Source organism: Scyliorhinus torazame, chromosome 24, assembly GCF_047496885.1.
Source record: "Scyliorhinus torazame isolate Kashiwa2021f chromosome 24, sScyTor2.1, whole genome shotgun sequence".
Taxonomy (NCBI): Eukaryota; Metazoa; Chordata; class Chondrichthyes; order Carcharhiniformes; family Scyliorhinidae; genus Scyliorhinus; species Scyliorhinus torazame.
This window is the reverse complement of record NC_092730.1, coordinates 12,978,820-13,003,439: the sequence shown is the minus strand read 5'-3', so window position 1 is coordinate 13,003,439 and position 24,620 is coordinate 12,978,820. Positions and strand designations below refer to the sequence as shown.

The following is a 24,620-nucleotide window of genomic DNA, read 5'->3' as shown; positions in this document are numbered from 1 at the left end:
GGAGTGGTTGGAGCGCCACCGACCGACGGGAAAGGCCTTTGGCGCCACGCCAGCTGGGGCCGAAAGGACTCCGCAGGTCGGCGGAGGGCCGCGCATGCGCGGGAGCGTCAGCGGCTGCTGACATCATCCCAGCGCATGCGCGGGGGGGTGTCTCTTCCGCGTCGTCCATGGTGAAAACTGTGGTCGAGGCGGAGGGAAAAGAGTGCCCCCACGACACAGGCCCGCTCGCGGATCGGTGGGCCCTGATCACGGGCCAGGCCACCATGGCGGCACCCCCCGGGGCCAGATCGCCCCGCGCCCCCCCCAGGACCCCGGAGCCCGCCTGGTCCCGCCGGGAAGAGTTTGATTCTTGCCAGCGGGACAGGCATTCCAGCAGCGGTACTTTGGCCCATCGCGGGCCGGAGAATCGCCGGGGGGGGGGGATGCCGCGGACCGGTGCGGCGTGAATCCCGCCCCCGCCGAATATCCGGTGCCGGAGAATTCGGCAACCGGCAGGGTGAGATTCACGCCAGCCCCCAACGATTCTCCGACCCGGCGGGGGGTCAGAGAATCCCGCCCCAGGTATGAGAAAAAGGGCAGCACGGTGGCGCAATGGTTAGCATTGCTGCCTCATGGCGCCGAGTTCCAGGTTCGATCCCGGCTCTGGGTCACTGTCCGTGTGGAGTTTGCACATTCTCCCCGTACTTGCATGGGTTTCGTCCCCACAACCCAAAGATGTGCAGGGTAGGTGGATTGGCCTCGCTAAATTGCCCCTTAATTGGAAAAAATTAATTGGGTACTCTAAAAATTTTTTTTAAAGGTATGAGAAATAATCGCAAATGACTATCAGAATGTCAGCCTTTACAACTAGAGAGCTAGAATATAAAAGGGAGGAAATTTTGTCCAGTTAAAGGGAGACCTGGTTAGTCCACACCTTGAGTAACTGTGCACCAACATGTCAGAGAGAATTTAATGGCCTTGGAAGGAAGGCAACACAGATTCACCAGAACATTACCAGAGTTACATTTCGAGGAGATTACATAAACTAGGCTTGTATTTCCTGGAACGCAGAGGATTCAGGGATGATTTAATTGAAGCGCTTAGGATTTTGCAAGGAATTAATAGGGTGGATGGAGTGAAGCTGCTGGTGGCGGAATCTCGGACAAAAGGGACAAAACATGAAATTCATAGACTAGGCCGTTCAGGAGAGAAGTTAGAAAATATTTCTTTACATGAACAGGGGGATTGAGTTTCAGAGCCGCGAGGTTTTGCTGCAGCTTTATAAAACCCTGGTTAGACCACACTTGGGATATTGTGTCCAGTTCTGGTCGCCTCATTATAGGAAGGATGTGGATGCTTTGGAGAGTGTGCAGAGGAGATTTACCAGGATGCTACCTGGACTGGAGGGCATGTCTTATGAAGAAAGGTTGAGGGAGCCAGGGCTTTTCTCACTGGAGCGAAGAAGGAAGAGAGGTGACTTGATAGAGGTGTACAAGGTGATGAGAGGCATGGATAGAGTGGACAGCCAGAGACTTTTCCCTAGGGTGGAAATGGCTGTCACAAGGGGACATAATTGGAGCAAGGTATAGTCGAGATGTCAGAAGTAGGTTCTTTACACAGAGAGTGGTGGGGGTGTGGAATGCACTGCCAGCGGAGGCGGTGGAGTCAGAGTCATTGGGGACATTTAAGCGACTCTTGGACAGGCACATGGACAGCAGTAAATTGAAGGGGTGTAGGTTAGGTCGATCTTAGATTAGGATAAATGGTCGGCACAACATTGTGGGCCGAAGGGCCTGTACTGTTCCATGTTCTATGAAGGATAGTAATTCATTCCCAATTAATAATTCTATTTCTAAATCTGAAAATGGTGGATTTTTTTTCTGCTGAAGGATATCAAGTAAATGGAGTCAATGCCTGCAAATGGAGCCAAAATGCAGACAATCTCATTCAATGGAGGGGCAACAGGCCTGAGGCCTATTCCTATTTTCATGATCCCCCAGCTGGCACTCCACATTCGAAGGCTCAATGCGTGGGTCTTAGTGTGAAGGAACAAAATTCAAATGTGATTTGAGGTTTAGTTTTTTCCTGAGCTCACCCAGTTGCTCCATGTTCAATACCTGCGGATACACAATTCCGATCCTGTGCAAGAAACGCTCGATTGTTAAGCAATCTGTCATCACAATGCGGCTAGTCTCAGAAATCTATTTAACACAGAAAAGAAAGATTGACTTCAAGGGAGATTTATTTTAAATGCAGCAAGAAAGGGATTAACTAATAATTCATAATTCTAGCGAGGAAACACAGGAGAGGAATGGTCTATGATTGGAGGAGCAGGTCTTTGCAGAATCTTCCACTCCAAATGACCTGTTTGACATTGAAACTGGCCCCGGGGGCCACATGGAATGGCTTTGCACACCGGTTGGACTAATCCTGATCAAAACAATTGCAGAGTAAAAATATGTTCCCATTCAAGGTTCCCTCATGGTATCGTAGAATTATTGAATCCCTACGGTGCAGAAGGAGGCCATTTGGCCCATCGAGTCTGCACCGACCTAGGCCCAATCACCGTCACCCCACCTGTGTGGGCGGCACGGTAGCACAATGGCTAGCACTGTGGCTTCACAGCGCATAGGGTCCCAGGTTCGATTCCCGGCTTGGGTCACTGTCTGTGCGGAGTCTGCACGTTCTCCCCCGTGTCTGCGTGGGTTTCCTCCGGGCGCTCCGGTTTCCTCCCACAAGTTCCGAAAGACGTGCTTGTTAGGTAATTTGGACATTCCGAATTCTCCCTCCGTGTACCCGAACAGGCGCCGGAATGTGGCGACTAGGGGCTTTTCACAGTAACTTCATTGCCGTGTTAATGGAAGCCTACTTGTGACAATAAAGATTATTACTATTAAAGCTGGGACACTAAGGGGCAATTTAGCATGGCCAATCTACCTAACCTGCACATCTTTGGACTGTGGGAGGAAACCGGAGCACCCGGAGGAAACCCATTAGGACACGGGGAGAACGTGCAAACGCCACACAGATAGTCGCTTGAGGTTGGAATTGAACCCAGGTACCAGCGACCTGACATCCTGGGGAGAGGGTCGGCACCATATCTACCAACATGCCAAAGGGGAACAGATCTATTTACATTGGGGAGCAAAGACTTTAACCATGAATCATTAATCTGGCTATTCAGATGTTGGCCGTGCCTCTTGGCAACTTTTATTTCTAATTTGAGATTTGTATTTACATTTTAATTTTGCACGGCTTTTAAAAAATATCCCGGATCATATTGAAATTCAGCAGCACAGCTGATTAAGGCGAAGTGCCAAAGCCTAATTCTAGGCCTCAACCCACATGAGTTGGAGAGATATCCTCAGTTCCATCAATGTTTTGAAATCGAGATCTTTCTTCCCCCCCAAAGTTTGTCCCGAAGAGCTCACTGCGATTGGTAGACATAATCTGTGACTATTTCAGATTCTGGAGCAAATTAACAGCAGAACTGAAATGTTTATATATATATAGCCTTTGTAAAGTTATTCTCTATGTTTATTTGACTTATACCAAGCACTGACATAAAAAGAACAAAGAACAAAGAAAAGTACAGCACAGGAATAGGCCCTTCGGCCCTCCCAGCCTGTGCCGACCATGCTGCCCGACTAAACTACAATCTTCTGCACTTACGGGGTCTTCTATTCCCATCCTATTCATGTATTTGTCAAGATGCCCCTTAAACTTCACGATCGTCCTTGCTTCCACCACCTCCTCCGGCAGCGAGTTCCAGGTACCCACTACTCTCTGTGTAAAAAACGTGCCTCGTACATCTCCTCTAAATCTTGCCCCTCACACCTTAAACCTATGCCCCCTAGTAATTGACCCCTCTACCCTGGGAAAAAGCCTCTGACTATCCACTCTGTCTATGCCCCTCGTAATTTTGTAGACCTCTATCAGGTCGCCCCTCAACCTCCGTCGTTCCAGTGAGAACAACCAACTTTATTAAACCTCTCCTCGTAGCTAATGCCCTCCATACCAGGCAACATCCTGGTAAATCTCTTCTGCACCCTCTCTAAAGCCTCCAAATACTTCTGGTAGTGTGATGACCAGAATTGAACACTATACTCCAAGTGTGGCCTAACTAAGGTTCTATACAGCTGCAACATGACTTGCCAATTTTTATACTCAATGCCCCGGCCAATGAAGGCAAGCATGCCGTATGCCTTCTTGATTACCTTCTCCACCTGTGTTACCCCTTTCAGTGACCTGTGGACCTGTACACCTAAATCTCTCTGACTGTCAATACTCTTGAGGGTTCTACCATTCACTGTATATTCCCTACCTGCATTAGACCTTCCAAAATGCATTACCTCACATTTGTCCGGATTAAACTCCATCTGCCATCTCTCTGCCCAAGTCTCCAAACAATCTATATCCTGCTGTAACCTCTGACAGTCCTCATCGCTATCCACAATTCCAGCAACCTTTGTGTCATCTGCAAACTTACTAATCAGACCAGTTACATTTTCCTCCAAATCATTTATATATACTACGAACAGCAAAGGTCCCAGCACTGATCCCTGCGGAACACCACTAGTCACAGCCCTCCAATCAGAAAAGCACCCTTCCATTGCTACTCTCTGCCCTCCATGACCTAGCCAGTTCTGTTTCCATCTTGCCAGCTCAGCCCTGATCCCATGTGACTTCACCTTTTGTACCAGTCTGCCATGAGGGACCTTGTCAAAGGCCTTACTGAAGTCCATATAGACAACATCCACTGCCCTACCTGCATCAATCATCTTTGTGACCTCCTCGAAAAACTCTATCAAGTTAGTGACACATGACCTCCCGTTCACAAAACCGTGCTGCCTCTCGCTAATACGTTCATTTGCTTCCAAATGGGAGTAGATCCTGTCTCGAAGAACTCTCTCCAGTAATTTCCCTACCACTGACGTAAGGCTCACCGGCCTGTAGTTCCCTGGATTATCCTTGCTACCCTTCTTAAACAGAGGAACAACATTGGCTACTCTCCAATCCTCCGGGACATCACCTGGAGACAGTGAGGATCCAAAGATTTCTGTCAAACCCTCAGCAATTTCCTCTCTAGCTTCCTTCAGTATTCTGGGGTAGCTCCCATCAGGCCCTGGGGACTTATCTACCTTACTATTTTTTCAAGACGCCCAACACCCCGTCTTTTTGGATCTCAATGTGACCCAGGCTATCTACACACCCTTCTCCAGACTCAACATCCACCAATTCCTCCTCATTGGTGAATACTGATGCAAAGTATTCATTTAGTACCTCGCCCATTTCTTCTGGCTCCACAAATAGATTCCCTCGCCAGTCCTTCAGTGCGCCCACCCTTTCCCTGGCTACCCTCTTGCTTTTTATGTACGTGTAAAAAGCCTTGGGATTTTCCTTAACCCTATACTCCAAGTGTGTTCTAACTAAGGTTCTATACACCTGCTTCCAGCTATTCATTGCATTAACCAGCTCAGCCATTCATCTGGGGCCTTTATTTTACGTATATATCCATTTATATTCAGCCCATACACCAGAATACCAATAAATCTTGCTACTTTCCCTCTTACGCTCTTCCTCCTCCTCAAATCATGACAAATTCAAGGAATTTAAAAAATAGTTGTTGGCATTTAGTGGCGGCCGATTACACTGTTCGTACCTCAAACGTCATCTTGAGCCCTGGAGAATTGATCTTCTCGTTTAAATCAGCGCTCTCCATATCCGTTTGCACCACGCGTAAGGATAGCTGAAGCAAGAGCTTTTCTATTACTGATGGAAGAGATCAGTGTCACTGGAACAAGCATAAGTCCATTGAAATAATTTGATTCTATCAGGCCCAACAGTTTTAGGAACTGGAGGGGTTTTCACTCTGAATGAAGTGCAGGGGCAATGTTGTCAGAAATAAAGGGGGCGATTCTCCGATATGGTGGCCAAGTGTTTGCGCCGTCACGTTTCACGACGGCGCGAACAGGACCCGGGCACGACCTATTCTGGCCCCCAAATGGGCGCCGCGCCAACCCGCGCATGTGCAGTTGGGGCAGCCCAATCCTGCGCATGTGCAGTTGGGCCGCGCCATCCTGCGCATGCGCGGGGAACATCTTACGCACGCCGGCCCCTCACCAACATGGCGCCGGGGTTCTGGGGCCGCGCGCGGAAGGAGGTAGGCCCGGGGGAGGAGATGCCGGCCCGCCGATTGGTGGGCCCCGCTCGCGGGCCAGACTCCATCGGAGGCCACCTCGGTCAAGGAGCCTCCCTCCCTCCCCCACAGGCTGCCCCCCCAGCGTTCCCGCTGAGTTCCCGCCGGCAGCGACGGCGGGAACCTGTCGTGTCGTGGCGGCCGCTCGGCCCATCCGGGCCGGAGAATCGGCGCTTGCCGGTTCTCCGTGCGGCCCGGTGAGAATCGCGCACTGCTGGTTTCTGGGGGGGGGGGAATCGTGTGCGGGGGTCGGGGCGGCGTGGCGCGATTCGCATGGCTCCCCGCCGATTCTCCCACCCAGCGTTGGGGGGGGGGGGGGGGAATAGCGCCCAAAACATGTTGGTGTAATTCTGAGGACCAATGCATTGAAGATAAAGCAGTAGAATGCCACTTTGGTATTTCCACATTATGTGCTTCGGAAAAATTGTAAAAGTATCAATTTTAAAAAGAATAAATTGAGAGAACCTAATTCATTTTTTCCAATTAAAGGGCAATTTGGCGTGGCCAATCCACCTACCCTGCACATCTTTGGGTTGTGGGGATGAATCCCACGCAAACACGGGGAGAAAGTGCAAACTCCACACCGACAGTGACCCAGAACCGGGATCGAACCTGGGAACTCGGCGCCGTGAGACAGCAGTGCTGATCACTGCGCCACCATGCCGCCTGTAAAAGTGTCACTTGACTAAAAATAGTAATGAGAGTAAATATCGTCAGTCTGCTTCAGCAACACAGTGACTAGGAGTAAGGCCTCTCGGCCCCCACATAAAGATTCACTGATCTATTCTGTCCCGTTTTGGGGAATAATAATAATAATCGCTTATCGTCGCAAGTAGGCTTCAATGAAGTTACTGTGAAAAGCCTCCAGTCGCCACATTCCGGCGCCTGTTCGGGGAGGCCGGTACGGGAATTGAACCTGCGCTGCTGGTATTGTTCTGCATTACCAGCCAGCTGTTTAGCCCACTGTGCTAAACCAGCACCTAAAACACAGCAATGGGCAATTGCTTTTATTTGGAGGGGAGGGGGGAAAGATTTTCTCTTTGTAAAAGGTGCAGAAAATTTGCAAACCTATTTACAATTCTACTACAACTGTTGCAAAGAGAAAAATATTTCTCTGTGAAGTGGAAAGAAAGTTGGAGAATCACCTTGGGCAAGTTATACATCCGTACCGACAGAAACCTGGGGGGCTTTAAAAGTAAAGTAGACAGGCGTGGAACTAAGGAAGCTTTGGAGGGATGAGATTTATTGATTTATGGTTGAAGACTTGGAGAAACTAAATAGTTTTAAGTATCTGAGGTCAGTGGCGGCAGATGACGGAAGTATAGAAATGGAAATTAAGCAACAGGTTAGCTCTTGTTGGAGTCATTGGAAGAAGCACAGCCGAGCGTTATGTGAGGGAAAAGTATCGTTGAGACGGAAAGGAAGAACCTACAAGAGACCGGCGTTGTTTTATGCTGCAGATACCTGAGCAACGTGGAGTACAGAGGAACGATGACTGAGCATTGAAGAGATGCAACTGCTGAGATGGACGCGTGGAGAAACGAGAAGGCACAAATCCAGCACATCAGGAGATCGGTGAAGATAGTGGGAGCATTGAAGAAATTAGCTGGGAAGAGATTGACATGGTACGGTCATCTCTTTAAAAATTAATTCAGAGTACCCAATTCACTTTTTCCAATTAAGGGGCAATTTAGCGTGGCCAATCCACCTACCCTGCACATCTTTGGGTTGTGGGAATGAAACCCACGCAGGCACGGGGGAGAAAGTGCAAACTCCACACCGACAGTGACCCGGGGCCGGGCTCGAACCTGGGACCCCGGCGCCATGAGGCAGCAGTGCTAACCACTGGTACGGTCACCTGTTGCAGAGCGAGGAAATGCGAGGGGGGTGTGGGTGATGGAGGAAAGAGAAGAGTGGAAGAGGAACGGGTGACTGACAGGCGGAGGTGGCACGAAGGGTGATCAGCCGGCATTGTGACGATCCCAAGGAAACCGGGAGGAGCCGAAAGAATAAGACTCAGAGATTGGTTCTTACCTTTGTAAAAATGATCGGTTTGATTTTTGGAGATCCATTGTCCAGCAGCTGCAACTGGACAAATTGGAGTCATTAAAAAATTAACACCGTGACAAATAAAACACATAAGCGATTATGGGCGGGATTTACCCACCAACCCGCCGCGTGTTTTTTGGCGGCGGACGCGGATCTACCGGTCCTGCCATTGTCAACGGGATTTGCCGTTGACTGCACCCCTGCGCCAGCGTGGGACTGGAAAATCCCAAATCTTAAGTTTCAGTTTGGTCGCTATCAACCTTGAGCGCCTGTTTGTGTGTCATTGTGCAGCTACCTGTTACTACACAGAAGAGACATTCCCCGTGGAAGCGTAAGGTTGGGTTCACCGCATTGACCAATACAAGCAGGTCTCCTTCCAGCTCAGCCGATCTTCTCAATCTTCTGCTGTCATTTTTAATATGAATAATAAGGTGCTCTATAATCTGGAAAGAAAACACACCGCTGTGTCCAACTGGTTATTGCGAATCATTTCTAATACTATGGCTAATAATAAAGACGGGAGCAGGATTCTCCACTAACCGGCGGGGCGGGCCGTACCGGCCCGAAGGAGTGGCGTGAACCACTCTGGCGTCGGGCCACCCAGAAAGTGCGGAATCCTCCACACCTTCGGGGGCTAGGCCGGCGCTGGAGGGGTTGGCGTTGCGCCAACCAGCTCCGAAGGGCTTCTGACGGCCAGCGCGGGTAGTGCATGCGCGGGAACGCCAGAGTGTTCTGGCGCATGCGCAGGCGGTTTCTTCTCCGCGCCCGGCCACGGCAGAGCTTCACAGCGGCCTGTGGGGAGGGAAAGAGTGCCCCCATCGCACAGGCCCGCCCGCAGATCGGTGGGCCACGATCGCAGGCCAGGCCACCGCGGGGGCCCCCCCGGGGCCAGATCCCCCCCCCCCCCCCTCAAAGACTCCGCAGGCCGCCCGCAGAGCCAGGTCCCGCCGGTAAGGACCTTGCATAATTTACGCCAGCGGGACTCGCCGAAAACCAGCTCCCGCTCGGTCCATTGCGGAGCGGAGAATCGCTGGGGGGGGGGGGGGGGGGGGGCGATTCTCCGACCCGGCTGGGGGGGCGGAGAATCCCGCCCTGGCTTGTTCTGAATACTTTCTGCCGGATTCTCCATCCCGCCAGCCGTGCGTTCCTCACCGTCCACGCAATTCTCCATCCCGGCTACCTGACAATGGGATTTCCCGCTGTGGCCACCTCACGCCGTCGGGAAATCCGCGGGTGTGGGTGCGCTGCTGGCAGAACGGAGAATCTCGCTGACAGAGAATCCCGTCTTTTATGTTTAATACATGTAACTTTAATTCTTATCTGCACCTAGCCATTCTTGATCGGGGAAGATTGGCAGATGAAAGCGCCGTAGGAGTGCTCCTGCTCCCACAGTGCAGGAGGCCATTCGACCCATCTGCTCTGCTCCAACCCTCTGAAAGAGCACCCTACTTGGGCCCACTCTCCTGCCCCATCCCCTTAAGCCCACCTAACCTGCAGATCTTTGGACACTAAGGGGCAATTTAGCACGGCAGCATGGTAGCACTGGTGCTTCACAGCTCCAGGGTCCCGGGTTCGATTCCCGGCTTGGGTCACTGTCTGTGCAGAGTCTGCACATCCTCCCCGTGTCTGCGTGGGTTTCCCCCGGGTGCTCCGGTTTCCTCCCACAGTCCCGAAAGACGTGTGGGTTAGATGAACTGGACATTCTGAATTCTCCCTCCGTGTACCCGAACAGGCGCCGGAATGTGGTGACGAGGGCATTTTTCACAGTTATTTCATTGCAGTGTTAACGTAAGCCCACTTGTGACAATAAAGATTATTATTATCCACCTAACCTACACATCTTTGGACACTAAGGGGCAATTTTAGCGTGGCCAATCCGCCTAACCTGCACTTCCTTGGACTGTGGGAGGAAACTGGAGCACCCGGAGGATACCCACGCAGACACAGGGAGAACGTGCAAACTCTGCAGAGACAGTCACGCAAGGGTGGAATTGAAATGGGGTCTCTGGCACTGTGAGACAGCAGAGTTAAACACTGAGCCACCCTATTATAAATATAATTATATTATAAACATAATTTCTTCTTCTCTTTAGCCTGGTCTTGATACCATCATATACCTTGGCTTGGGGCTTCCGCCAAGATTTCTTACCACTCTGTGTCAACCCCACGCAGGTCAGAAAAGTCAGGTCAAGCTGAAGGGAGCACTCTCAGGCAGCTTCCCTTTCTCCAATGGTTAAGGAAGGGTGTGTTCTGGCACAGCCCCTTTTCTCTATTTTCTCCTGTATCATGCTCTGAGGGGGGGAAGACTGGCTTGACAGAGGGCTTACACATCCGCTCCCAAACGTACAGCAGACTCTTCAACCTGCGACGACTACTGGCGCATACCAGAACCACAGAAGAGCTCATGGTGGAGCTTGCGATTGCCGACGATTGCACCCTGTGGGCAAACTCGGTTCAGAGTGGCTCAGCTTGGTGCCAGTCTTGTTTCTCGTTTTAGCACAGCTCCATGGGCAGTGATTTCCCTCAGGTGCTTCCACAATGTTACTTTGGGCAGCACGGTAGCACAGTTGCTTCACAGCTCCAGGGTCCCGGGTTCGATTCCCGGTTTGGGTCAGTGTCTGTGCGGAGTCTGCACGTCCTCCCCGTGTCTGCGTGGGTTTCCTCCGGGTGCTCCGGTTTCCTCCCACAGTCCAAAGGCCTGCAGGTTAGGTGGATGGGCCATGATAAATTGCCCTTCGTGTCCAAAAAAGGTTAGATGGGGTTACTGGGATAGGGAGGAGGTGTGGGTTTGGGTCGACTGCTCTTTCCAAGAGCCGGTGCAGACTCGATGGGCCATATGATTCTTCTGTGTGCAAACCTACATGAGAAGCACTGCCCGGTTATTCAGCCACAAGGACCTCACAACCCCACACAAACTCTTTGGCTTTGGAGTCGGTAACAGCATTGAATGAATGAACTCGCTGAGTCTCTGCAAGAGCTGGTTTCAAGAGTTTAAACCCTTGAATAAAATTGTGCCCAATATATCCTGTTGAGTTTTACCATACAGCTCCTCGTTGGTAATAATGGGGAAATGTGCAAGGCGGCCACCATTTCCCCAACTCAGAAAAACAGAGACTGGGAATTTTAAAAAGAATAAATTTAGAGTATGCAATTATTTTTTCCCCCCCAATTAAGGGGCAATTTAGCGTGGCCAATCCACCTACCCTGCACATCTTTTTGGGTTGTGGGGGTGAAACCCACGCAGACACGGGGAGAATGTGCAAACTCCACACACAGTGACCCGGGGCAGGGGTTAAACCCGGGTCCTCGGTGCCGTGAGGCAGCAGTGCTGACCACTGCGCCACATTGCTGCCCTCAAAATCCACCCTTATCCCCAGCGCTGATCCCCTGCAGTCCCCCTTCCCCTATAGAGGCCCCCCCCATAACCTCCGGGCCAGCAGCTCCGGTTGCCCTTGAGCTGCACGGAGGTTACCGGGGAGGGCCACTCGCCTCCTCGATCCCCTGCGGCGCCCACGGGGCACGCTCCCCGCTTTCGTGGACGCCGCCCCTGCGACTTCCCACTTGACAGGGGGGTGGGGGCAACGGGGTCGGGGGTGACTCCCCGGGGGTGGGGACGGGTCGGCAGCGACTCCCCCGGGGAGCGGCTGCCGCTGCGTTCGACCTTGATTGCGCCGAGATCGAAGTGCACGCGGACGAGGCGTGGTTCTCGCCCTCGTCGAGCGGGGATCCCGTTCGTGCCGGCCGGAGAGCGGGACCGTCTCCGCCAACCCCGCTTCGGGGTGAATCACACCCCCCCCCCCCCACCCAGTGCACGTGACCGAGTAAGTTTTTGACGTGACATCCCCCCCTTTTTTGTCTGGCGGTTCAGATTTAAAAAGACGTCAACATCCCAAATAATCTGCCCCCTGATAACTCCATCTGTTGTCTCCTGGCGCAGTTTCTGTTCTCTCTGTATCTCACAAGGCCGGCAGTGGAGTAGAGCCATCATGCCCTCTGCTTCCATTACCTGGCGGACTGCCGACTCCATCTTGTTTAATGGGTGTTGGCGGTGGTATGGGGGAGGAGGGGCGGTGGTAAGAGGTGGGGGAGGGTGGTGGTAAGAGGAGGGGGACGGCCGGTGGTAAGAGGGGGAGGGGCAGTGGTAAGAGGTGGGGGAGGGCCTGTGCTAAAAGGGTGGAGGGGCGGTGGTAAGAGGGTGGAGGGGCGGTGGTAAGAGGGGGGGAGGGGCGGTGGTAAGAGGGGGGGGAGGGGCGGGGTGGTTGGTGTGGGGAGGGCGGCCTCCTCCTCCCAACACGCGCACGCGCGCCCAACGGAAACTTCGATTTGAAAAGCTCGGGCGCCCGTTTGCCGCCAAAAATGGATGCGGCTGGAGTGCCGCGCCTGCGCGGCGGCGGCGGCGGCCTCTCGCCCCTCCTTCCTGGCCGATAATTGCAGTGCGCGCGCTTCGCCGACATCTCCGGCGCACATGCGCGGACCTACCCTCCGGGCGCCACCCCTGGCCGACGACCCTCGTGCGCTGGATGAAGACGGCGGCGGCGGCGGCGAAGGGCGGGCGAGAGGAGGCAAGTCGGTTTAAAATAAAGTAAAGGAATGAATAAATAAACCGCGGTTATTGAGGAGGGTGGGCGGTGGGAAGCCGGCCTCTGACGCCCCGTCGTGTGCACAAGTTTGCTCACCTGGTTGCCAACCCTCCCGGATTGGCCGGGAGCCTCCTCCAGGGCTGGCGGGTTGATGGTCTCCTGATGGGGTGGGAGGGGGAGATTGTTCCTCCTTCTACACTATTCACACCTCCAAGGGGTCCAGAATTCCCATCTCAGCTCCCTGGGAAGAGAGGTTCCTTCCGAATTGGTGACGACTGATGGCTTCCAGTTCTACTCACCTCCACAGGTTCACCTCACCGAGGCTCCCAAGGCAGCTCCTTCCAAACACGATGCCTGCCATCACCTGGAAGGACACGGGCAGCAGGACCGTAAGACATCGGGGCAGAATTAGACCGTTCGGCCCATCGAGGCTGCTCCGCCATTCAATCGTGGCTGATATTTTCCCAACCCCATTCTCCTGCCTTCTCCCCGTAACCCGCCTTCTCCCCGTAACCCCTGATCCCCTTATTAATTAAGAGCCTATCTGTCTCTGTCTTAAAGACACTCAGTGGCTCGGACTCCACAGCCTTCGGAAGCAAAGAGTTTCACAGATTCACCGCCCTCTGACCGAAGAAATTCCTCGTCGTCTCAGTTTTAAACAATCGTCCCTTCAGTCTGAGATTGTGTCCTCTGCTTCTAGCTTTTCCTACAAGTGGAAACGTCTTCTCCATGTCCACTCTATCCAGGCCTCGCAGTATCCTGTAAAGTTTCAATAAGATCCCCCCCCCCCATCCTTCTAAACTCCCAACGAGGACAGACCCAGAGTCCTCAACCGTTCCTTATCCGACAAGCTCTTCATTCCGGGGATCATTCTTGTGAACCTCCTCTCTACCTTTTCCAAGGCCAGCACATCCTTCCTTAGATACGGGGCCCAAAACTGCTCACAGTACTCCAAATGGAGTCTGACCGAAGACTTAAACATCCGCAACAGCACACATTGCATTTGCGTTCCTAACTGCTAACTGAGCCTGCATGTTAATCGTAAGAGAATCCTGATTGGGACTCTCTAAGCCACTTTGTGCTTCTGGTTTCCGAAACCCTTTCCCATTTCGAAAATAGTCAATGCCTCTATTCCTTCTGCCAAAGTGCATAACCTCACACTTTTCCGCATTGTATTCCATCTGCCACTCTCCTAGTCTATCCAGGTCCGTCTGCAGCCTTCCTGCTTCCTCAACACAACCTGTTCCTGTACATGCCTTTGTATCATCTGCAAACTTAGCAATAATGCTCTCCGTCCGTTCTTCCAGATTTTTTTTAACATTCAGAGTAGCCAATTATTTTTTTCCAATTAAGGGGCAATTTAGCGTGATCAATCCATCTACACTACACATCTTTGGGTCTGTGGGGGTGAGACCCACGCAGACACGGGGAAAATGTACAAATTACACATGAACAGTGCCCCGTGGCTGGGATCGAACAGATAGGTTGTTGATTAATAAGGGGATCGAACACTGGTCTTTGGCGCCATGAGGATAACCCCTGCCCCACCGTGCCGCCCCTTTATCTAGATCATTAATGTATATCGTGAATAAGTGTGGTCCCAACACTGACCCATGCAGAACACCACTAGTCACCGGCTGCCATCCTGTAAAAAAAAAACCTTTACCCCCACTCTCTGCCTCTTGCCAGTCAGCCAATCCTCTATCCATGCCAGTACCTTGTCCCTAACACCATGGGAGCAGCACCAACTGGAGGTTCCCCTCCAAGTCACTCACCATTCTGACTGGGAAATACATTGGCCGTTCCTTCACTGTCAGGGTCAGACTCCTGGTACTTCCCCTCCCTGACAGCACTGTGGGTGTACCTACACCACAGTTCAGGGCGGTAACTCACCACCACCACCTCAAGGGGAATTAGGGATGGGCAATAAACGCTGGCAGTCACATCCATTGAATGAATAAAAACTTGAGGCTGGATGTGAGAAACGGAACAGTGCAGTTATGAACTTTGAGAGAGGAAGAAGTGTCCCAAACTGTTGTTTCTTTATTCCTTCATGGTATGTGGCCTTTGCTGACAAGGTCACCTTTTATTGTCTATCCTTAATTGCCCTTCAACTTGGATATTTTCAAAGGCAGTTAAGAGTCAGACACGTTGCTGTGGGCCTGCAGTCCAGGCTGGGTAAGGGTGGCAAATTTCCCTCCCTAAAGAGCATTAGTGAACCACATGGGTTTTTACGGCAATCGATGATAATTTCAGGGTCACCATTACGAAGACTAGCTTCCATTACCCGATTTATTTCATTTACCAGCTGTTGTGAACATAGAATATACAGTGCAGAAGGAGGCCATTCAGCCATGGAGTCTGCACCGACCCATTTAAGCCCTCGCTTCCACCCTATCCTCGCAACCCAATAACCCCTCCTAACCTTTTTGATCACTAAGGGCAATTTATCATGGCCAATCCACCTAACCTGCACGTCTTTGGACTGTGGGAGGAAACCGGAGCACCCGGAGGAAACCAACGCAGACACAGGGAGAACGTGCAGACTCCGCACAGTGACCCAGCGGGGAATCGAACCTGGGACCCTGGCGCTATGAAGCCACAGTGCTATCCACTTGTGCTACCGTGCTGCCCATAATCTTGTAGACCTCTATCAGGTCGCCTCTCAACCTCCGTCATTCCAGTGAGAACAGACAGAGTTTACCTAACCTCTTATAGCTAATGCCCTCCATTTAAAAAAATTTTTTTTAGACTACCCAATTAATTTTTTACAATTAAGGGGCAATTTAGAGTGGTCGATCCACCTACCCTGCACATTTTTTTTTTTTTTTTTTTTGGGTTGTGGGGGCGAGACACACGCAAAAAACACTGGGAGAATGTGCAAACTCCACATGGACAGTGACCCAGAGCCGTGATCGAACTTGGGACCTCGCCGCCGTGAGGCAGCAATGCTAACCACTGCGCCACCGTGCTGCCGTGGTGGGATTTGAACATATGCCCCAGAACATTAGCCCAGGGCCTCTGGATTACTAGTCCAGAGGCATCACCACTATGCTACCATCTCCCCTAACTGCTGTTCTCACATTCTTTATGACCAGGATCGCCAAAGCTCTAATCCTATGAGAAGTCATGGTTGCAAGTTTTTGAGACCCGTTTGCTATCCTCCTGTTATCCTCCAGTTATTTGCAGTCTCCTCCTACGAGCACATTGGAAAGGTAAATGTAATCACTTGGTAATATTGCTGAAAAGGCAGACACATTGCTGAACGTTTTTCATCGAGGAGGAACTATCAGCTTCCCAAACGCCCGTTGCTTTCTCCATGGTAACACCTCAGCCAATCAGATTCAACTTGCCATGCAATCCACACCCCTTTCCCCTGTAGTATAAATTGTTTTAGGAGTTTGAAATTTGGCATTCTTGCATTTGTCCTGATGAATTCCAAGGTGAAAAGCCTCAGCAACGAGTCTCTGCAGCAATCTTTTAGCAAGTGTTAAAAGATGAAATGAAAAATGAAAATCGCTTATTGTCACAAATAGGCTTCAAATGAAGTTACTGTGAAAAGCCCCTAGTCGCCACATTCCAGCGCCTGTTCGGGGAGGCTGGTACGGTAATTGAACCGTGCTGCTTGCCTGCCTTGGTCTGCTTTAAAAGCCAGCTATTTAGCCCAGTGTGCTAAACCAGCCCATATGTTGGAAAGTTGCATTATATATGCAATATAATGTGTGTCAGCAAGTTACCAGGGTGGCATAGTGGTAATGTTACTGCAGTCATTCGCAAAGTCAAGGGTCGCGACCCGCGGGCGTGTGTCGTGGGGATCGCGGGGCCATGCGCTGCGACGTTCCCGATTGCGGGAAGTAGTGCCCAACGGCTGCTGCCGGCTTCTAAAAATGCTGGCTGTGACATGCTTTCAGAACGCCGGCCATCCGGGGAATGCGTGGCCCCCTCAACACAGGCCCGGAGCCCAGCTGGGACCGAATGCCTCCTCCTGATGTAAGCGCGCTGGCCCAGGAGCAGAGTTTTTTTTTAAAAAGGCGGCACGGTGGCGCAGTGGTTGGCGCTGCTGCCTCACGGCGCCGAGGAACCGGTTCCGATCCCAGCCCCGCGTGTGGAGTTTGCACATTTTCCCCGTGTCTGCGAGGGTCTCGCCCCCACAATCCAAAGATGTACAGGGTAGGTGGATTGGCCATGCTAAAATTGCCCCTTAATTAGGAAAAAATAATAAAAGTTTTTTTTTAAACACAAACACAGATTTTTTTTAAACCTATGGGGTCTGGAGAGGCGACAGAGAGCAGGCCATGAGGGCCGTACACTGAATGTACGTGCTATCGGCGCGAGAGAGATTCCTCCATTTTGTAGCTGCCGGCAATGCTGGTGTGAGCTCCAGGGCCTCCGGTGATCAAACCAATGAAGAAGAAGCTGAAAACAGGGACAAAGCAGCGTAAAGATGATTACTTGAGGTGTGGGTTTATTAATTGTGCCACTGGAAATCAGGATGCAAAGCCCATGTGTGCTATATGCAGGGAAGTACTGGCAAATGAAAGATTGAAACCCTCAAAACTTCAAAGGCATTTCAAGGCTAAGCATCAGACAAACCTCTTGATTTTTCTTTCAACGGACGCAGTGAGATCTTAAATCATCAGCTGAAGTCATTATCAGAAATGTAACACTTGAATAACAAAGCAAGTGAGATCGTGAGGACCAAGCAGGCTTACCTGTCACATTAAAGGGAAACGGAAATGGTGGGTCGTGAAGGTCGGCCAGCGTCGGTCACGAAGGTCAGCCAGTGTGGGTCCCGAAGGTAGGTTGGTTGGTAAAAATAGATCGCAGGCAAAAAAGCTTGAACAAAGCTCTGGGGACACAGGTTCAAATCCCACCATGGCAACTGGTGAAATGTATTCAATTAATACTGTAAAATCTACAAAGCTAATCTCACCATGAAACTCATTGAGTTTTGTTAAGACAGGAATGTCCCTTCACGGGAGTAAATTTGCCATCCTTACCCGGTTTGGCCGACACGTGACTCCAGACCCACGGAATGCCCCCTCTGAAATGGCCCAGCGAGACTCTCGGTTCAAGGGCAATTAGGGATGGGCAACGAATGGTGGCCTTGCCAGTGACACCCACATCCCATGAAATAATAAAGGAAGTCACCATGCCAAGTAAACGTAACAGCGTTGAGGGAGCTTGTGGTCACCGTACATCAGAATGTCCAGTGTTAACACATCAGAGGTAAGTTCACAACACGAGTTCTGCTGAGGGTTCTTTGGAATATATGCGATACAATGTGTACTGCATTTTCTCTCACTGATGGGATGCCAGATTTTACTCTGATGTGAGGTATGTCAAATATTTTCAGAGTATGATGCATGACTAAACACCCACCCTGTTAAAAGCAGCAAATTTCTCCTCACCTGCCCCTGTGTTCAGGCCGCAGCTGAAACTATTTCAATTTCTTGTCATGGCCTTGCAGCTCTGCAGCGCACCGTCCTTCATCGCAGGGCTCCTCCTCTTCCCTTTGAACAGAGCCCCCCTTTCATTGCAGCAACTCCCGCGGCATTCCTTCAGGGCATTGTCATCGGATGAGGCCATTCAGCCTTCCGGCGTTCCTGGCGAACCTTCAACAGTGCAGCTCATGTGTAGCAAACTCAAGGGCAGCCGAAATGAGTAATCTACTCTTCACCACCTCCAGCCTCCCCTCCCCGTCTCTGCTTCGCCCTAAATGCTGCCATTTGTTAAGTGACGGAGGGAGTGCTGAAGAAAGGAATTGCTTGGCGTAATTGCGTGGGCCTCTTCTGTGTGCACCACCTGTGGCGCAGTGATCCTGGCCCTGTGGTTCTTGGGGTCCATTTTGAGCCCAGAGTCGGCAAAATTGTTTCCATGAATGTTTTTGCGGAAGACTTGTGTCGCATAAGGTGAATTATTTAATACCTCATATACAGTTACTGTCTGGAAGGTGTAGCTTTGTGGATAACTCCTATTTGGTGGCGTAACTATGTACAGTGCACCAATGCTGCTCATTGGGTGCACACACGGTTCTACTGGTAGGAGACGAGGACGGGTCCGAACCGTGATTATTTCTGGCACTGCTCAACGCTCGACCTTGTTGGAAGATACGATCGAGAAGGCGGAGGGAAAAATCCACCCACGTCAGTTTTGTGCTTGCCCGGGTGACAGCTAGGCTGACAAGTTTTGGAACAGTTATTGCATGGGTGGCGTAACCATTTATATGGAGTTGTACCTGGTTTCCATCTGTTCAGCAAGCCAGTTTAATGAATGCTAGTTTCTACGCCACCAGCGTAGCTCATCCTGCTCTCAGGCATCAAGCTATTTGACCTTCTGGGTGAATAGTTACACAATTTGCAGGATACACAATTCCAAAGGGACACATAAATAAGCCATGCTGCACCAGATTTATACCGGTCGTTATCTATCAACCAGTGTTCAGCGTCAGATTTGATATTTTAACAGTGCATGCAGCAAATTGCCGTCCAGTAAAGAACGTCCTCGCATTACTCATATTTGCCTGTTTCCAAGCAGGAAACTCTTTCCACCACATAGTGAACCACGTTGTACGTTTTGCCTTGTACCATTTCAATGTCCGTACGCTGGGTCTAGACAGATGGAACAGGAATATGTTTTGCTGAAGTGCTGTCGCAGTCCTGCATGATGTCCGAAGTCTTTGAGATGTGGTAGTACATCCCAGTGTAGGACTGAGCAGAGCCGCATGTGTATTTCCTGGGCTGCAGACCTGTGGGGGTGCTGCCTTCCTGGGATATGCTGCTGTTGTAGATGCTGTAGTAGGGCTCTATCCGAGTGTTGATCAGGGTGGAGGCGCTTGGCGCATTCTGCTGCTGTCCCACCGACGTGAAGACATCCCTTGAGTTGCTCGGCCCGCAGGCCTGGTCCACGAGCATCTTCTGCGATTTGGGGGAGAGGATGTAGGCCGAGTTAGTGTCGTGGTGAGAAGACTTGTTCCTGTTGACAACCAGGCTGCCATCCCCCACTGCTTTCAACCTGGTTTTCTGCTTGCAGCACAACAGGAGGGCCGCCAGCTGCACGCACCAAGCCACCTTCTTGCGGAGACCGGAGTTGTTGCGGGAATAGATGAACGGGTTGAGGCCCGACCTGAAAAACACCAAGGTTAGCCCGCACAGCTCGAACTGGTAGACGATGAAACTGCTCTCGGAGCTCAAGACATCGTGCACCAGAGCCACGCCAAGCGGCAGGCAGCAGACCACCGAGAGAAGTATCATAATGCAGGTCACTACCGCTTTGGAGTCCTTAACAGCTGAGAGGTTCACCGTCTGTTCTAGCTTCTTGTTGGAAGAGGTCGCATTTTTGATTTTGTTGTGAGTGTATAGGTGTGTCTGCACGTGGGGTGGTTTGTCGCGCTTCTGCTTCCTGTATAAAGAGGGCTCCGATCCATCTGGCGGGACGAAGCAGTCGGGCTTTTTGGGGTCGACCACTGTTATCATAGGGCAGCGTCGCACCTGCGCGTTTTTGTGCAGGGTTTGAGCAATCAGAGCATAGGAAATTGCAACGATGCCCACACAGAGGGTAAAGTCCACCACGTAGGTGTATAAAATGGCCTTGCCCTCTTCATTCATGAGCCCGAGCAGTGGGACACAGATCCTGGAGCTGTGGTACTTGTTCATGGCCGACAGTGTGGCCAGGATAAAACTGATGACCCACAGGACGATCGTAAGGAGGAGCGTGCAGGCAAAGGAGTAGGGCTGGTTGGACTGCTGCCCCAGCACCATCCGGAGACGGTGCACCGCAATCACAGCCACCGTCTTCAAAGACATGATGACGAAGCCCGTGCTGGTGAGGTGGAACGCGAAGCAGAAGCTGTCCGACATGCTGCTCCTGTCATCGAAAAACATCACAAAGCCGAACATGGGGACGGCAACGAGGCAGACGAAGAGGTCGCAGAAAGACAGATTCAAGATCATGAAATCGAAATGTGTCCTGAATTTCCTGAAGGCCGGATTGAAGAAGGAGGAAAAGACAATTAAGTTTCCGTAGGATCCCAGGCAAAAGACGAAAGCGAGCAACAAGCTGCAGGTGGCCAGCGTCACCTTGTGGATTGCCGTTTGGACTTCGGTCTGATTCTTGGCTGGAGAGCAGTCCACCAGCACAGGGAAAATGCATCCTGGAGTGGCGTTCATACTGAGGAGGAGTTTATCTTTTACAAACGATGACTGGATATCCATTGACGTAGATAGTTTGCTTGCAATGAAAACAGTTTCTGAAAGCTTTTTGACAGATTTATTATGGTACCTGAAATTAGAAAGGCGGACATGTGGGTAAAGGATACCATAAAACTACAAATTTTGAACCAAATAATAGTGCCTTGAGATAGATATTTTGTGTAAATACGTTTTTGAACCTTTTTGGCATAAATTTCCTTCCCCTGTCCCAAATGGTATGTGGCGTTCTCACATTGAGGTGACAGTACAACATGATCTGAGAGCTCCCCTCGCTGCTGATAATTGAAGAAGTACTGGGAGTCAAATCAAGGCATGGCAAGGTGACACAGCCTGTATCCTTTCACTTAAAGAAGCAACATGCTTCTGCCCGACATCTATGGCACCTCAGCACTCTTAAGTGGGTGCACACGTAATATAAGGGTATCTGGCAGCACGGTAGCACAGTGGTTAGCTCCAGGGTCCCAGGTTCGATTCCCGGCTTGGGTTACTGTCTGTGCCGAGTCTGCACGTTCTCCCCGTGTATGCGTGGGTTTCTTCCGGGTGCTCCGGTTTCCTCCCACAGTCCAAAGATGTGCAGGTTCGGTGGATTGGCGATGCTAAATTGCCCTCAGTGTCCAAAAAAAGGTTAGGTGGGGTTACGGGGACAGGTTGGAGGTGTGGGGATAGGGTGGAGGTGTGGTGTGCTCTTTCCAAGGGTAGGTGCAGACTTGCTGGACCGAATGGCCTCCTTCTGCACTGTAAATTCAATGATTCTATAACAAGGGCTGATGTGGGACTGAAAACTACCACCCCCATTGTGTTGCAAAGAGACACGTGACCTGGGACTGCCATCAGTTGTGCACTGGACGGAGACCTATGTAGGAGTGAGTTAGCACATAGCTTGGACCATACCCTGTTATATATGTACATAGTTAAGTGTCATCAGTGGACACTTAATGTTCAGCCATACAAGACACAGCACCTCTTTGTGAGGCCTGCTGAACAGGCAGCAAACAGCACTCACTGTGCGGTAAATCATCAGCAATAGCCCAAATCTGTTACGGTGAGGGCCCGCAGTGTTGTTGCGTAACAGAACGTTGTGTATCTTGGGCAGATAAGGGCTGGTTTTACATGACTGGGTGACCATCACCTTGGCGGCCAGCAAGAGCAGATGTGCCATGTGGCTTGGTGTTTGTGAGGCACGACCTACCCTTCACAAAACCGTGTTGACTATCTCTAATCGAATTATTCCTTTCCAGATGATTATACATCCTATCATAAACCTTTCCAAGATTTTGCCCACAACAGAAGTAAGGCTCACTGGTCTATAGTTACCGGGGTTGTCTCTACTCCCCTTCTTGAACAAGGGGACAACACTTGCTATCCTCCAGTCTTCTGGCACTATTCCTGTAGACAAAGGTGACTTAAAGATCAAAGCCAAAGGCTCAGCAATCTCCTCCCTAGCTTCCCAGAGAATCCTAGGAAAAATCCCATCTGGCCCAGGGGACTTATCTATTTTCACACTTTCTAGAATTGCTAACACCTCCTCCTTATGAACCTCAAGCCCTTCTAGTCTAGTAGCCTGAATCTCAGTATTCTCCTCGACAACATTGTCTTTTTCCTGTGTGAATACTGACGAAAAATATTCATTTAGCACCTCCTATCTCCTCGGACTCCAAGCACAACTTCCCACTACTGTCCTTGACTGGCCCTACTCTTACCCTAGTCAATTCTTTATTCCTGACATATCTATAGAAAGCTTTATGGTTATCCTTGATCCTACCTGCCAAAGATTTCTCATGTCCCCTCCTGGCTCTTCTTAGCTCTCTCTTTAGATCCTTCCTAGCTAACTTGTAACTCTCGAGCGCCCTAACTGAACCTTCATGTCTCATCTTTACATAAGCCTCCTTCTTCCTCTTGACAAGTGTTTCGCCTGCTTTAGTAAACCACGGTTCCCTTGCTCGACCACTTCCTCCCTGCCTGACAGGTACATACTTATCAAGGACACACAGTAGCTGTTCCTTGAACAAGCTCCACATTTCCATTGTGCCCATCCCCTGCAGTTTTCCTCTCCATCCGATGCATCCTAAGTCTTGCCTCATCGCATCATAATTGCCTTTCCCCCAGATATAATCTCAATCTTAAATGGCAGATCTCATTCTCTTAAACTGTGTCCTCAGGTTTTAGTGTCTCCCGCCATTGGAAGAAACGTCTCCCCTGTATCTACCCTATCAAATCTCTCTAACTCTCTATCTTTTAAGACACGCCTTAAAGTCCACCTTTTTTTAAACCAAAGATTTGGTCACCTGTCCTAGTATCTCCTTATGTGGCTTGGTGTTGAATTCTGCCTGAGAACCCTTCCATGAAGTGCGTTGCGACGCTTGACTACATTAGATGGCGCTCTATAAATGCAAGTTTGTCATTGTTGGTTGTAACAGAAGGCGCGAGAACCTGAAGCCAAAAACGGCTTTGTTTTTTATCTACCCACGACCAAATGTTGTGCAACTAATCATGAGCAAGTCCTTAGAAACTGCGCTATCGCCAAGCAACATGCTGAGGGCTGAAAACCTCAGCTCACCAACAAAATCAATCCCTGCAGTAAAAGCCATGACAACCAACCTATAAATAAAAATGCTGGATCTCGATATTGCTGCACACCATATCACCTGTACTGACAGTCACGCTGTCTTCTGTTTTACACCTCTGAACAAAAACCGTTTCAGTTGGTTTTGTTTGTGGCCCCACCCAGCGGGGTTCCCTGCACCCCATGACATCGCTACTGAAAAAAATTAATGGAACGCTGCTTTCGGGGTTTCAGACTTTATTTTATGTCTGAAAATGTTGCGGATAGGAGATCAAAATATAAGTTGCAGGGCTATCAACACTTTAGATAGGAAAGATGGGGTTAATGTTTTGAGTGTACAAAATCCTGTCAGCGGGTGTACGTGCAAAATGTTAACTTTATTTTAAGACGCTGCCCAACCTGCTGTGCGTTCTCAAGAGTTTTCAGTTTTAATTTTTGCTCTGAATTCTGTGATCAAACTAAGATTTCTCAACACCGGTTCAATATCACTGTCATATGCTGCGAAACAGACTTGTGTGGGTAGGGGTGTGACTGGTTTGATGAAACTGAAGATAGACTGGAGGGGTCAAAATATCAATCAGGGGTAAATGTGAAGGCAAGCTGTTGAAGTGGAAATCAACAGCATTAAGTTGGAGTGGGGGGCAGCAGGAATTAAAAATTGGCATTGGGCAGATAAGGGAAGTGATTTAATGTTGACTTGTGTTTAAAAGGAACATATACAATTGCGAGATTGTAAATGGGCGAGGCAAATTAGCAAGTTTACCTCAATAACAAATAGTAGCCATTATGCGTGCGAGATTGGTAAGTTCTGGGAAGAGGAACTTCTATAGGACTGTGGAGACCATAGAATGGAAGATCAAATGGAAAAAAACATATTTAAAGACAAAGTTAGGGTAGTGGTGATGCGATCCTGACAGTACAGTGTGTGCTGGAGACAGATCTGTGGAACCCCTCAGGGAAAGATGTTTCTGTCTGCAAGGCTTTTGAGGCAAGCTGTGGCTTCCCAGTATCGGATGAGAGAGCAGGAAAAGCCCGTGTAA

General features: G+C 50.5%; 1 protein-coding gene across 6 annotated transcripts in view; it reads right to left on the bottom strand.

The window, feature by feature from the left end:
• The window catches only part of LOC140399894 (type 2 DNA topoisomerase 6 subunit B-like), a 58,062-nt gene that overhangs the window by 15,553 nt on the left and 17,889 nt on the right, over positions 1-24,620 (bottom strand). For 2 of the 6 annotated variants that reach the window (XR_011937912.1, XR_011937911.1), the window contains exons 2-5: positions 17,808-21,087; positions 17,520-17,689; positions 8,213-8,266; positions 5,642-5,751 (exon numbers count right to left, since the gene is read on the bottom strand). Coding sequence is in view for 1 of the 6 variants with exons in the window: in XM_072489371.1 (XP_072345472.1) it covers positions 2,097-2,180; positions 5,642-5,751; positions 8,213-8,266; positions 8,523-8,670; positions 12,234-12,254 (417 nt within the window). In the remaining 5 variants the exon portion in view is untranslated. Of the gene's footprint in view, positions 1-2,096; positions 2,181-5,641; positions 5,752-8,212; positions 8,267-8,522; positions 8,671-12,233; positions 12,392-12,474; positions 13,172-17,519; positions 17,690-17,807; positions 21,088-24,620 lie in introns of those variants that run through there. The other 4 variants (XM_072489371.1, XR_011937915.1, XR_011937913.1 and 1 more) reach the window with 4 other exon arrangements.